Source organism: Carcharodon carcharias, chromosome 14, assembly GCF_017639515.1.
Source record: "Carcharodon carcharias isolate sCarCar2 chromosome 14, sCarCar2.pri, whole genome shotgun sequence".
Lineage (NCBI taxonomy): Eukaryota > Metazoa > Chordata > Chondrichthyes > Lamniformes > Lamnidae > Carcharodon > Carcharodon carcharias.
Window position 1 is genome coordinate 28,043,834 of NC_054480.1, and position 15,162 is coordinate 28,058,995.

The following is a 15,162-nucleotide window of genomic DNA, read 5'->3' on the forward strand; positions in this document are numbered from 1 at the left end:
ATGGACTATTTTATTGTTGACCATTAATTTATATCAATTTGTCTCAGTGGGAGCCCTCTTGCCTCCAAGTCAGAGGTTTATGGGTTCAAGCTTCACACCAGGTCCTGAGCAGATAAACCAGGCTGACATTTCACTGCAGTGCTGTGGGGATGCTGCATTATCAGAACTGTCATTTTTTTGGATGAGATGGTGAATGAGGCCCCATCTATCCATTCCAATGGTTCAGGTCAATGCAAAAAATCCATGAATCCAAATATTCAAAGAAAACAAATTTATCTTGGTTCCCTGGGCAATATTTCTTTGTGAACCAATACTCTGAAGTTGATCGTCGAGTTCTTCAATTAATTTGCTGTCAGAGGGACCTTGTTTTGCTGTGCACAATCTGGTTACCAATTTGCTTATGTAACATAACTATCTAATTCCACTGGGTGAGCAGAGTTAAAATTGGCCATTTTATTTCTTGAACAATAAAAAGACTGGAATATAGATTTGCAACAAGCTCATTTATTCAGTGGTACACATTGGTTGAAGTGGCTGTCACATATATCCAGTCTCTGTCATTAACTTTTCTATGATGACTATAATGCCCTGCTAGGCTAACCCAGCTATGGAAGTAGCAGATGGTGGTTGCATAACCAATTGGTGAACTGCATTGCATAAAAACTCTGCTTTGGAGGTTCAACAATGTAGAAACCAGGTGTTATGATATAAAGTATGGGCTGGTACAGACATTTGATGGAGCAGGGATGTGTGCAGAGTATCAGCAGATATCTATAAGAAGTTTGTAAGCATAAGACATGGACCCACTGGGTTGAATATTCCTGGCTGGGCTGCGATACAGACATTGACCTCAATTCTGGATCTGGAACCCATAAACGGCTGTGGGGGGACGTCAAATGTTCCTTGAGGTGGCAAGTTAAGAAGCTGCCTCCAGGAGCATGTGCAATGAGGGATGACAGGCAGGTTCCAGCATTGGGATGTCCATTCAGTGTGGCCCATGGGTCGAGTCTTGTTTCAAACAGCAGGGCAGATTCCTGGTGTCCTGGTCAAAATTTATTCCTTAACTAACAAAACCAAAAATAAATGAACTGGTCACGTATCTAATTACTGTTTGTGCAAGACCTTGCTGTGCACAATTTAGCTGCTGTGGTTAAAATAAGGAAGAGGGTAACCAAATACTGAGGCATTTGATATATAGACAAATACAGTCATGACGCTAAAGAGGATAAAAAAAGTGAGACTAGTAAATAAATGGACTAATGCAAAAGCTGCATTTGTGGGGTAGCATTACTGTCTTACTCATGCATATCAACAATACAATGTGAGGCAACAGTACAGAAAACTATTCGGGTCTTGGGAGGTAAGGTGAGAGGATTGAAGTCTAAATCAGAGGTTAGTTTGTAAAAAGCCACTGGCACGAAATTATGTACAATATTACCTGCAATAAAAGCAATTCAACCAACTTAAATAATATGAAGTACGAGGTCAGATTGGAAATCTTGAGATTTTTTACTCAGACCCAAGGTAATGTTCTGGGGTCCCGGATTTGAATCCCACCACGGCAGATGGTGGAATTTGAATTCAGTAAAAAAAAAGCTGGAATTGAAAGTTTAATGATGACCATGAAGCCATTGTCCATTGTTATAAAAACCCATCTGGTTCACTAATGTCTTTTAGGGAAGGAGATCTGCCACATTACCTGGTCTGGCCTACATATGACTCCAGACCTACAAGTAATGTGGTTGACTTTTAAATGCCCTCTGAAATGGCCTAGCAAGCCACTCAGTTCTCACGGGTAATTAGGGATGGGTAATAAATGCTGGCCCAGCCAGCAGCACCCACATCCCACGAATGAACAAAAGAGAATACTCAGAAAATAGTTTCCTATGCCCTCATGATCCTTCAGGAGACACAGGGATCAACTGAAAGCAGTATAGCAAAAATCCTTCATTGACAATGAAATGTTCTAAATCCATGACTACACAAAATCATATTTTAGTTTTCACTGCACAAGATGAAATATTGGTTATCCCTGCAGCCTGGGATACAATAAGCTCAATTTATTCTCTCAGTCCAATTACTTGTTTTTCAGGTCGTAAGCCAGGGCACTGAAAACAGGTTTGACTGTAAATGTGGTCCCTGAAACACTAAAAATCTTGGAAACCCATTTTTATATAAAAAATGAATTTAACTTTGTTGCTCACTAGTTGGCAGGGCCCTGGTTGTAGGCCTATATTCCTGACTATTCCTGAACTTTCTCCAAGCTCATTCATGTGATTTTTGAGTTTTCTACATTGACAAGCATCAATGGTCCAATTCTCCAAATACTGTACCATAGAGTAAACTCTACTACTATACGGTTACCTCTGCTGGTCTTTCAATGAGTCAAATATTTGGTTGGGAGGAACAAGACTTTTGGAATATAATCTCAAGGAACGAATGTGAATCTCCTTAGCTGATCAAGCAAGATTAAAAATGAAACTCAAGGTCATAACTTTTAGTTCAATATTTCTTGCCAAAAGTAAAGTGCTATCTTTAAAAGCCTATCCAATTTAACTAATAGTTTCATTTGCATAGCCTTGGGCACATTCTCAACGTAAATGGCCTGTCATCAACTATGTTACCTTAGTGATATGAGTAGTGGTTGATGTAGATATGGTTTCCGAAGTAACTGACTGGGAGCCTGTTACATTTGTAGCTCCACTGCCACTGTCAACCTGAAAAACAAATAAAATATACACAGCTCACAGGAGACGGTCAGGCTATGAAAGACAGTTCTAGCCCCAAGCAAGAAATAACAATCTAGAAATCTTAAAAATGATCTTATGCAGCATTGAGTAACTTACAAATGATGTGGACACAGTTTCTGAGACGGTGCTTTGAGAACTTGTTACAGCTTCATTCGCTAGGCCTGAACTATCGGTAAGCTGCAAAAAGAAACAAAAAAAAACCAACTCACATTAAACAGGTCATATGTTGCTGAAATGTCTAACTTTCTGTATTCTTAGAATGAATTCATTGATTCTGTGCTCCTATTGGGGAGCTGTGCTCAAAACTCTGCCACCAGTTTGTGATTGCTCCCTTTGAGTGTATGATTGCCGAATTTACCTGATTTAACTTGTGAATGACGTGATTATATGTCGGTGTGCCCATGGAAATGTATATAAACAGATCCAAAGTAAATATGGGCCTAAAATTTACCTAAGGTGTGTAAATAATTAAGTGAAGCAATTCAAAAATTTCTTTTCAGATTTGACAGAAGCATAGTGAGCTTAAAGTCAAATCCATGTTTGTTCTGTTGCTGCATATCCCAGATATATTTTTAAGTTGTGGGTAATTTATATGACGTTATATTGACTATTAATAATATGAATGCACACTGCAGATGTGGGCCACTTAAAAGGAGAACATGTATGTCCAAGCCACCTTTCTGAACCCGATCTCCCAAAGCATTTCACTGCTTTCACTTTTAAAATACGGTCACTGTTATAATATAAGCAAATATGGCAGCAAATTAGTGCACAGTGGGGCCTTGCAAGCAGCAATGAGATAAGGATAACTTGCTTTTCTTAAATAATACTGCGTGTGAGATAAACATTGGCCAGGACAGTAGGAGAATTCCACTGCGTTTTTTGAAATAGCACCATGGGATCTTCCATATCACCCAAGAGGACAAATGGTACCTGCAAAAGTGTTGGCTGAGGTTATGCAATCATGTCGATTTGAAGTAAGTGAAACTGAAGACCGGATGGGGCATATAGTATAAGTATCTGGCACATTAAAGGTTAATGTAGGACTGAGTACGGTACTGCCCACACAGTGATGTAAGAGAACACATGACCCACACTTAGGAGTCAGTGTAGTGTTGGACAGAGCCAAATGTATAAGCAAGCATGGAGACAGCACCTAGCGGGGACCTTTACTGTATCTATATATATCCTTTCTAGTAGTTAATAAATATTTACTGTTGAATTACCTTAGACAAAGAATACCTTAATAAGGTCTACCAAACTATGCCCAACACCTTACAACATGGTGGCAGCAAATGGAACAACTTAAAATCTCACAGAGGCTGCAAAAGAAAATTGAACTCCTAGGTCAGAATTGTCCTAGATTTGCACTAAGTGCGGGTAGCGGGCAGGTAAAATGATGTTTTACCCACTGGCTGCAATGGCGGCTTTTTACGTCGTATCGTACCAAACCCACCACATGCATTCCTGGGAAACGTGCCGTTTCCATGGCAGGCGAGCTCTCAATCGCTCGTCATGTCATCACCTCACCGCTTCGTCATGCCAGGTGCTATATTTAAAGTCTAGCTGTGTGCACACCTCTCAGTGATTCCAACCCAGGACTACCGCAGGGAAGATGTCCAGAAAAGGCAAAAAGACTGCAGCCCCCAGGTTTAATGACCCGTCGCTGGAAAGCCTTTTGGACGCTGTGGAGGCCCACCAGTATGTCCTTTACCTCCGCTCTGGCCGCAGGATGGGCAGCGGCGTGACAAACCAGGCTTGGGAATCCGTGGCAGGGTTGGACAGCGCTGACACTCTTCAAAAGAGGACAGCCACCCACTGCCGCAAGAGGATGAATGAGCTTTTCCGTTCCACCCGAGTAAGTCACTCTTCTCATCAACTTTATTCACACACTCACAAGCCCATCACACATGCACAGGGCCCTCACTCACTGCCAGTTAAAGGGACATCACCATTCACTCTCACACACACCTTCATTGTCCTCATCCCATCCATAGGGCCACCAGCAAGCCAGGCATACTTATCATCTGGCCTGGCAGGGTCCTGCTTACACTCTCTCCATCTCTATTCACGCAGGACAAGCTGGCACACAAGAGGGAGAGGTCACAGACCGGTGGAGGAACGCCTGAAATCAAGGTCCTCACTTGAAAACAGAGTCAGTCAGCTGGCTGGCGACAATCAGGACATTTCTGTGCTGATGGTGAGGTCGATGCTGCTCTACCAAGTGAGGATCCAGCAGTGCAACACTTATCAGACAACCATGCTGTGAGTGATGTGTCTTGTGTTACAGGCCACTGCCATGCACTAGTTATCACCCCTTACTTCCACAGGCACATCTGGGAAACTGCCAAGCGAGTCCACAACCCGGGGCCTCCAGTCAAGCCCCAAAGAAACCTCTGAAGAGGAATCTGGAGGGACCATCCTGGAAGTCCCGTCACAGCGGTCACCTGTACCCTCCACCAGCGCAGAGACACACACCTTGGCGGGATCTAGCTTCAGAGTAGCCTCAGGATCACTATCAGGTGAGCACATTGCACTGTCTGATTCACAGCAGGTGGTGGCAGGGACTTCCCAGGTGTCCTACGCTCAGAGGATTGCTGGAGGCCATAGATTTGCAGAGTCCGAGGCAGATGCCAAGCCTCTGGACTTGATCATGATACAGTTGCTGGAACTGCAAAGGCAAGCTTGGGAACATCAGGAAGGGATGTCTGCTGCACTCCTCAGATTGCAAGGCACGCTGGAGGAGTCTGTCCACCTTTGGGCTGAGATGATGGTGCCAGCATGCCAACGCACCGAGATCAACACCGGTATTGACAGCCACCATGGAGACCTTGGTCCAGGACATTGCGCCTGTGCTGCTGCGTGGGCTCAACTCCATCACTGATGCCATAGTTGGCCTCTAACGTGTGTACGCGAGAGGAGTGCGTGGCAGTTCAATCTCAATCCAGCTACCCCTTCTCCTCATGGAGTCAGCCAGGGGCCCTTGGGCATCCATAGGGAGAAGAATCAGCAGGTGTAGCTCCCCGGGCCATCCATCCAGGTGACTCCGGGAGACTCCATCCAAATCCCCTCTTCCTGTAACCTTGGCAGCTCCAGCTCCACGCCACTGTCACACAGCAGGACCCCGAAAGCAGGCCAGAGCCCTCCAGGTCTCAGCCCTCCAAGATCATCTTAGTCAGGACTTGGCAGTCAGCAGGCTGCTTCCACCTCTGCTGTGGATGTCTGGCGAGCACCATGACATAGTGGCAGGGTTAGAAAAGTTAAGATGTCGCTGCACAGTCTGGGCACGGGTGTTAATCACTTATGCACACTGTTCACTATTGTCAATAAACTCGCAAGAATATCTTCCTGTCTATGGCTCCCTGTTCTGATGAGCAGTGTTCATGTCACTTGGATGTGAAACCTTTTTGCACAAGGTAAAGGCAGGTGTCTCAGTCCAGGCCCGTTTCCTTGTGCTTTGTGCAGCCTTCAGACCAAAGTGATGGTCTGGCCTCAACTCACTGGAAACATTACTGATGCCTGCACCTTGACGGTGCTCGTCATTGCTGCCAGAATGTTACGTTCAGAGAACCTTCATTCTCTGTGTGCTCTCAGCATTTTTAAGGCGGGGCTGGCCCCCATCTTTTCAGCGTCTGTGACCACTGATGTGGTGCTCCGGAATGGGTCAGAAGCTGAAGGTGGACAAAGGATCAGATGCTTTTAAAGTTTTATGGCTGTGTCCCTATGATATGACCCTGATCACAGAGCACAAGCGAGCTTCCCTCGGACAGACAGGAGTCAGATAGTCTCAGAGGCTGCGTGAGGATCTATGGAGTAACCTCACTGCATGTTGTCATCATCATTCTGCAATTGAGCATCTATTAAGGCCTCCACTGTGTCTCCATGACAGAAGCATTCTCACAGAGGTTATGTGCGCTGCCATAAGTCAGACTGGAGACAAATGTTCACAGATGCAATGTAAGGATCTATGATGTCTCCTCACTGCATTTAGTCACTATGCTCCACAAAGCTTGTAGCTAAGAGGGTCTCCCGAGTGCGCTGGCTTTGTCTGGCTAGTGCGAGGGCCTCATCCCCATCATTATCACCTTCAAACACCTCCTCACCCTCATCGCCATCGGCGTTCTCATCAGAGACCTCCAGCTCGTGCATCTGCTCCTCAGCCAGCTCCTCTCCCCATTGGAGTGCCAGGGTTGTAAAAGGTACAGCAGGTGACATTGATGCATGACACCCTCTGTGGACTGTATTGCAGGGCTCCACCAGACCGGTCCAGGCTCCGGAACCTCATTTTCAGCATCCCGATGGTCTGCTCTAACAAGTTGCGAGTTGCATCATGAGCCTCATTGTAACTTTGCTCTGCTGCAGTCTGAGGCTGCTGCACGGGTGTCATCAGCCATGTCCTCTGCGGGTGGCCCCTGTCCCCTAGGAGCCAACCCTGCAGCCTCTTGGATCCTGGAAGACTTCAGGGATCCGTGACTGACTGAAGAGATAAGAGTCATGCACACTCCCTGGAAACCGTGCGCAGACCTGCAGGGCGTGTTCCTGGTGGTCGCGCACCAGCTGCACATTCAGCGAATTAAACCCCTTGTGGTTGATACAGTTGACCCCTTGTTGTGATGGAGATCCGAGCACCACGAGTGCAGTCGGAGGCATCTGTGGGAACCAGAGCTCTGGGAAAATCCAATCGCTCTTGCATCCTGCCCGACCTGGTCCTGGACGAAATGCACAAAGTTGTGTGCCCTTGTGAAGGTGGCATCCGTGACCTCAGTGTGCCCGCTTCTCTGAATGTGCTATCCACGTAGTTTCCTACCTCACGGATGTACCTCAGTGACTCCAGTCACTGCTCAAGCTGTGAAACGCGGAGCTCAAGCTTGTGCAGCCGGTGACACTTCCTGCACACGGGTTGGTCAGGGTCACAAGAAGTGTCCACATCTCCCCACATGCTACAGGACAGGCATTCTGCTTGGCTGAGCTGTGCTGCCACACCTTAAACGTAAACCTTTAACATCACTTTTTTGCTTAAGCCTCGGTTACTTTTACTTAGTTTAACCTTACTCTTGTAGTATTAACTATAAACTGGAGATTAGTAGAAAGTAGAAATTCTTTTCCCCTACTTACAAATCAGCTCCCTCTCCTGTGCCTATAAATTCTTTCTTTCCCTGTCCTTGTTTAGAAACTTACGTTTCTGTACTCGCACTGTTTTCAATTTCCTGACTCTCTCCACTCGCGTTGTTTTATCTTCCGATCTTGTGTTGTTTTATCTCCCGAATTCTTGCTGTTTATCTCCTGAACTCTTGCTGTTTTATCTCCTGGATACCCATCCAAACTGGGATGAAAACATTGCAAGGTGCTGTGAGTGCCTCCGCCAGTGACTGCTAAATGGCTGTCTTTAGCAAGGAGATTGTACAACGTGTCCAGTCATCCAAATGTTCTGCACTGCACTAAAACGTCTGTGCTTGAGGGGTGAAAAGCTCTGGAGTGCTTGGTGGTACTTTGATGCCTTTGCATTGCTTGAGAGGGCAGAGAAGCTAGACGCCCGACTCCAATCATATTAACGTGGCTGCGCCTGAACTGTCTCAGTTGCAGAGGAATGGTCACTTTATACAAGGTTTGCCTAATGTGTGGCTGCAACCCTCGCCCACCCTTCATGTGCTTGTGCATTACCTTTTAACTGCAGGGCAGCCCTTGCCCCACCCTGCTGAACACACCTCAAATTGAAGTCCAATAGGCGACCCAGCGAGCGCTCCACAACGTTACTGTGTACTCACCTCCGAGCTCCCCTCAAAGTGCAGTCCACCAAGTGCGCAGCTTTTATATGCTGTTGTAAAACGCGTGAGTGTGGGCAGACGATCCCAAAGGGGACGATTCCGGCAGGCTGGGCTTATAATGATAGGCAGATGTATTAGGTTGAGGTTCCTGACGTCTGATGGCAAGAAACGCAGCCCACATTCGGCGGGCGGAGAGGACGATGGCGAACTGGTTTCGCGACGTTGTGAAACCGATTTTTGGCCTTCTTGCCATATGGTCCACTCACGCCACCGAACACGCCGGACACCAGTGGGCACGGAAAATCCCAGCCATAGAGAATCGAAGGAAAAGTCCAAGCAGCATTACGACCTGAAAAAAAAGCTCAAAAAGCAAAGGCTCAGAAGGAAATTGCAACAGAAAAGCTCCAAAGAAACATTTGGAAGCTGAAGGCAGAAATTAAATTTCTCACTGCGCAGAAGACTCCACTGAACCCCATCAAGTCCAGGTTCAACACTCAAGAGTATTCAGAGTCAGCAGACCCGCAGGGCAAAGCTAAAAATTTAAAAATCCTGGACAACACAAGTGCTGAAAAAATTTACACACTGCAGTGATCAGAAATTGCCATTTAAATCATATTTTGAGAAACCAGATTCCCCAGTCAGCTCCTGAACATGCTCCAAACAAAGGAAAAGAAAATTAATTAAAAATTAATCGCAACTGAGCAGGCAACTTTAGAAGCCCAGCAAAAACCAGGATTCGACGCTTCTAAGACCTGAGAACATTGCACTAAAGCGGAGAAGACTCTAACTCAGACTTGTCCAACGCCTGGCCCACAGGTCACAACCTGGCCCCTCACCACCGCCCCCCCGCAACCTCGATATCCAGCTCACTGTTCAAACTACAGGCAAGTTGAATGAAAGATCTGCAAGGAGCTGCTCCTCCAATTACAGGCTGTTTCTCTCCCGTGTTTGCTGCTGATTAGACTCACCAGTGAGCCTGAATCAGCAGCAAATTCAGCAGAGAATCAGTCCCTGATTGGAGGAGCAGTGAGCAGTGTGAAGGCGAGTAAGTGCTCCTTTGTTTTCAGAGCGTGCGCTCTCTCTTGCCCTTCTGCACAGGCATTGGCCCCTGAAGAAGCATAGGGCCAAGACGGCAGGGTGGGAAGGGAGGCCACGAGGGAAAGCAGAATCTTTTTTTTTTTAAAAATAACCAAAATAAAATACAAAAATTTGCAAATACACACTGACTGAGAACATGAGATGAAATCATGCTGCTTTCTGGTAGTGATGATTGGTTGATCACTCTCACGGCCGTCCCAAGCGAGGGAAGCACGCGAGGGCTCGGGAGATGGGCAGTAAGAAGGGTGGCAGGCAGGAAACAACAGGCGTTCGGCAACCATGAGGAGGTTGGGAAGGCCTGTGGGGCAGGTGGAGGTTGGGAAATGCCTGGCCGCCACCTCCTGATCGGTTCCTTCTGAGGTAAATTGTTCAAACTTTGTAGGCCTGGGTGTGGAGTCAATCTGTGTGCATGTGTGAGAGAGAGAGAGATACAGAGAGAGAGTGTGCCTGTGAGACAGAGAGAGAGAGAGAGCAATAGGGAGAGAGAGAGAGCAATAGGGAGAGAGCAAGATAAAGAGAGAGAGCAAGATAGAGAGAGAGAGCAAGATAGAGAGAGAGAGCAAGATAAAGAGAGAGAGCAAGATAGAGAGAGAGAGCAAGATAGAGAGAGAGAGCAAGATAGAGAGAGAGAGCAAGATAGAGAGAGAGAGCAAGATAGAGAGAGAGAGCAAGATAGAGAGCGAGCGCGATAGAGAGCGAGCGCGATAGACAGCGAGCGCGATAGACAGCGAGCGCGATAGACAGAGAGCGCCATAGAGAGAGAGCGCCATAGAGAGAGAGCGCCATAGAGAGAGAGAGCGCGATAGAGAGAGAGAGCGCACGATAGACAGAGAGCGCACGATAGACAGAGAGCGCACGATAGACAGAGAGCGCACGATAGACAGAGCGCGATAGAGAGAGCGAACGCGATAGAGAGAGCGAACGCGATAGAGAGAGCGAACGCGATAGAGAGAGAGCGAGCGCGATAGAAGGAGAGCGAACGTGATAGAAAGAGAGTGATACAGAGAGAGTGATACAGAGAGAGAGTGATACAGAGAGAGAGTGATACAGAGAGAGAGTGATACAGAGAGAGAGAGTGATACAGAGAGAGAGAGTGATACAGAGAGAGAGTGATACAAAGAGAGAGTGATACAAAGAGAGAGTGATACAAAGAGAGAGTGATACAGAGAGAGAGAGTGATAGAGATAGAGAAAGTGATACAGAGAGAGAGAAAGTGATACAGAGAGAGAGAGAGAGAGAAAGAGAGAAAGTGATACAGAGAGTGAGTGCCTGTGAGACAGAGGCAGAGAGAGAGAGAGGACCCTGAGACCAGGAGTGAGTTAGACACATGTGTCCTGCTTTCCTCCTCCTCCTCCTCCCCAAAAAACCTATCCACAAAGCAGGCTGGGAGAGAAGGAAAACCAAGGCTGAAAGGCAACCTGCTTTTGACCCCACTTTTGTATGAATTCCACCAAGGCCAGCATGGAGCGTGTGCCGCCAGAGGTGAATGCAAGGTCGGTGTTAGTTAAACCCAACTCATTAACTCAGGCCCGGTCATCGCCCCCTCTCTGGTAACCAGGACTTGGGGCCTAGTCTGTCTCTCTTTCGCTCTGCTTAAGCAAAGAGGGAAAAAAGACTTTATTGATGAACTCTGCTGTTTAGCACTTTTTAAATGGATATTTTTATTAATTACACTTTTTTGAAATGATCAATTTATTGCTTTAATACTGATTTAAAAAAAACAATTCATGTTTATTGTTGTGAGGAATCTTATCTGGCCTGAAATTTGATCACTGGCCCATTGAGAAAAAAATTGCAATGTGACACCCAACACCCCCCACCCCACAATGTGAAAAGGTTGTCTAAGCCTGCTCTAACTAGCCAATCCAGGCAGCCATTGTTGAGAACATTTAAGCAATTTCAGTGATTCCTTAGATTTATGATTGCTTCAGGTCTGGATAAAAAGGCATGTTGCTTTATTCAGTAGGCCTGATAGCTGACGGTATAATAGCTAGACAAGGAATTCACAAATCATCTGCAAAATTTTATGAAGTTTTAAAATTATTCGACACTTATTTTAACCTCAGAATTAACAAAATCCTTGAAAGGGCTAAAATTAATAGATGTGTCCAGCAGCCAGGAGAACCTATCGACTGAGTCATTAATGAGCTGTACAGAATGGCTGAAGGCTGTGATTATGGTGATCTGGAATCTGAGCTAATCAGGAATAGAATAGTTGTAGAAGTGGCAGGCGACACATGCTTGGATATGCTTCAAGTGAAGGATAATCTAACCCTTGAGAAAGCTATCCAGAGTGTCAGGCAATCTGAAATCCATTTGCAACACAGATCTGTATTCACGGGAGAAAGCAAACCATGGTACAAAGTAAACCCCACTGTCCAGTTAATGAAACAGATCAAAAACAGGAACACTCCAGGACAAGGGAAACAATACCCTAACTGACCAACAGAGTGACCATGCCAGCGCTGTACAGCAAAGCACCACCACACATGGTCAGTATCTGACGAATTTAGCCCAGCACTTCCAATGTAACTGAACAGGAAACTTCGGGAAGCTGTGCAAAAGATCAAAATGCACAGAAGATCCCAAGAGGATTCATGAGGTCGAGATAGCACAACAGGAGGACACACAACCATGCTTCTTGGGTGAGGGCAAAGATCCTAGATTATGTTCCGTAATGTGGACATTTTCGATTAACGGCCATCTCACAAACTTTAAGTTGCGCACAGGAGCCAGTGTTATGGCCCTATCGGACAAAGAATTGTGGCTGAGGCACCTCTGGCTACGAACAACAGGCATAGCACTTTATGGGCCCAGAGATATCAGACTTCTGGTCATAGGCATGATTCTGGAACCATTAAGGTATGGTAGCAAACAAATCTTCAAGTACATCATCCATAACCAGTGTTTTTCCCGCTTAAGCAGAGATGCCTGTGTAGCTCTGAATCTCCTCAAAATGGCAAAAAATGTAAAGATAACCACTGTCGTAAATCATACCAAGCTTCAAGTTCCCAAGAGCTCCAACAAGAAAGATTTTCTTGACTGAGACTTCAGCTCCGAATTGTGTTCTCTCTTTGCAGAATAGATTTGTCCACTTTTGTTACAGGTGCCAGCAGCCTCTCATTGCTCATACCAACCAACTAACCACTCAGATGGCTACCATGACAATCAAGAGAGGGGCCAGCAACGGCTCTGACACCAGCTGGAGAGATAAATCGAGATTACAGGCAGACGCTGCAGTCCCCGGTCAGCATGACAATGCCACAAACGAAGCTGGAACCGAGTAACAGCCATCCATTGATGACAGCACACCACACAGTCAAACGCAAGTCGCACCTTCACAATAGAAAGAGCCATCTTCCATCCTAGCATGTGTCATGGTGAGCCACACAAAGGAAGAAGAAAAGAAAACACTATAGAGACAGGTTCAGAGTTTGTCCGCCCAGTAAAGAGCAGGATATACCAACCACTATCTACCACTACAATTGGGGAATCGACAAAGAGCAATTCAATGCCAAAGAACAGAAAAAGCAGATGAAAAGGCACCCACAGGTCAGAGCAATCTCTGATTCAACAAAATTTGCCTGAAGTGACAGAGCCTACCACTCCTCTAACTGTAGCGAGGATAAAATATGGAAGGGCAATAAAGCCTCCAGTCTGCCTGAAGCTTTGAACTCAGACTTGAGGGGAGAAAATGGGGTGGTAGTAATCATGTGAATACAAGGGGAAAACTGGAATAACTTGTAAATATATTGGATAAAGACTTTTGGAGGTGGGGGGGGCGGGGTTTGTAGTATAAGGGCACATAATAGATTAATGTGACACTGAGTACAGTACCACCCACACAGTGATATCAGAGAACACATGACCTGTACCTAGGGGTCAGTGTAGCGCTGGACAGAGCCGTGTGCAGAAGCAAGCATGGAGGCAGCACCTCGTTTAGATCTTTACTACACAACTACCTAAGACTACAAATACCTTAGTAAGACCTTCCGAAATACACCCAACACCTTACAACAGGACATATAATAAGTGGGTGGTGTTATAACACTTATTCTATGCTACCGCCCAAGACAATTTAAATTCAGTAAAATCTATCAATTTGCAAGCATCCTAAACTATTACCCAATTTAAGTTTTCTGATAGAGGATATATCCATTAATATGACAACATTAGGAGCAACTCCAAACAGAGGAAAATCAAACAGGACAAACCAGCAGTTATGAAATAGAAGTGTAAATAGAACTGAGCACCCTAGGCTTTGTTGGCCAGAATGCTAGGGCTCACAGCTGGACTTGTTGTGTGGCTGTGGTTTAAACACACCTGCAGAACTTATAACTACAAAAGACCGGAAAATTGGGTGAGTGTCTGCTAACCTCCATTTTATGACTCTGCAAAAATGTTCAACATAGATATTAAATATTACTTTTTATTTAATTCTTCCACCACAAAATGTTTACATGTCGCTCAAGGTTCACCTCTACCTCTGCTATGATCACTGTCTGACCTCTATTTGGAAGAAGCAAATTAAACCCCGAATACCTGGGTGGTTTTGGTGCTGGCTTTTGTCTCAAGTGATGAAGATGTTTCTTTGGAGGAAGTTTCTGTCTTTACAGTAGGTGCATCATGTGGTAGTCCAGCTTTTGTTTTGATATCCTGTAAGATAAAAAGAATACCTAAATTTATTTTTAAAAATGTAATTGTCCATTATTCTTTAGACATGGTTTATCCACACTGCCATCAGCATGAGAAAACATTTCTCCATTACTTACTTCTGTCAGACCTGAAATAAATTCGAGATGTATTCAATCCCACAAATGATAGTCTCCAGGAAAGAAATCCATTATAACTTAAATATATAATTTTTATCCATGAAATTATTTCCTGTTCACGTAATTTTAAACAGAAGTAAATACAAAGGTCCTGAAATTAACCAGTGATTTAAGCATCCAAGTGCCCAATTCCTCTCCTGCCTTTTTGTGTCAATAAAACCCACTTATTACATATTTCCCAAAGAAAGGGTTTTGGAATTAAGCAACAAGTATTTGTAACCTCGTATTCCTTAGCATAATTTCAGGACCAAGGTCTTTGAAAGACAACGGCCTGAATTTTCACTGGGCTGAGGAGATTCGGAGGTTGGTGGGGATTGAAGGTTGCCGTCTGATGGCCGGGTGCCGATTTGACAGCATCTTTCTGCCCCGGACCATTTTGCAAGAAGCTGTTTTGTGTGGGTGGGGGTGGGGAATGGAAGCGAGGAGGTGACAGCTACCCACCCACAAGCAGCAGGCAACCACCATTCAAGTCAATTAAAGAGCCTATTAAGGCCCCTCTCCGAACACTGACTGGAATTTTCCAGATGGCATGCGGACCCACCCCAATGGGGTTGAAACCCAGCCAACAAATGGAAGTGAGCTCCCAGCAGTAAAGCAGGGTGGTCTGCACCAAATCATTAATGTTAATCACCCCTGCAATCACAACAACCAGAGGGCCGCAACTGCAGCGCTGCAGAGAGCTTCCCCTGCTCAATGATGTCAGCCCGCTGTGGCCAC

General features: G+C 45.5%; 1 protein-coding gene across 12 annotated transcripts in view; it reads right to left on the reverse strand.

Moving 5' to 3' along the window:
- Window positions 1-15,162, reverse strand: part of LOC121286861 (band 4.1-like protein 1) — a 278,934-nt gene that overhangs the window by 10,464 nt on the left and 253,308 nt on the right. For all 12 annotated transcript variants that reach the window (XM_041204025.1, XM_041204027.1, XM_041204020.1 and 9 more), the window contains 3 exons: window positions 14,156-14,269; window positions 2,847-2,927; window positions 2,625-2,717 (listed from right to left, as the gene is read on the reverse strand). In XM_041204025.1, coding sequence (XP_041059959.1) covers window positions 2,625-2,717; window positions 2,847-2,927; window positions 14,156-14,269 — 288 coding nt within the window. The remainder of the gene's footprint in view (window positions 1-2,624; window positions 2,718-2,846; window positions 2,928-14,155; window positions 14,270-15,162) is intronic.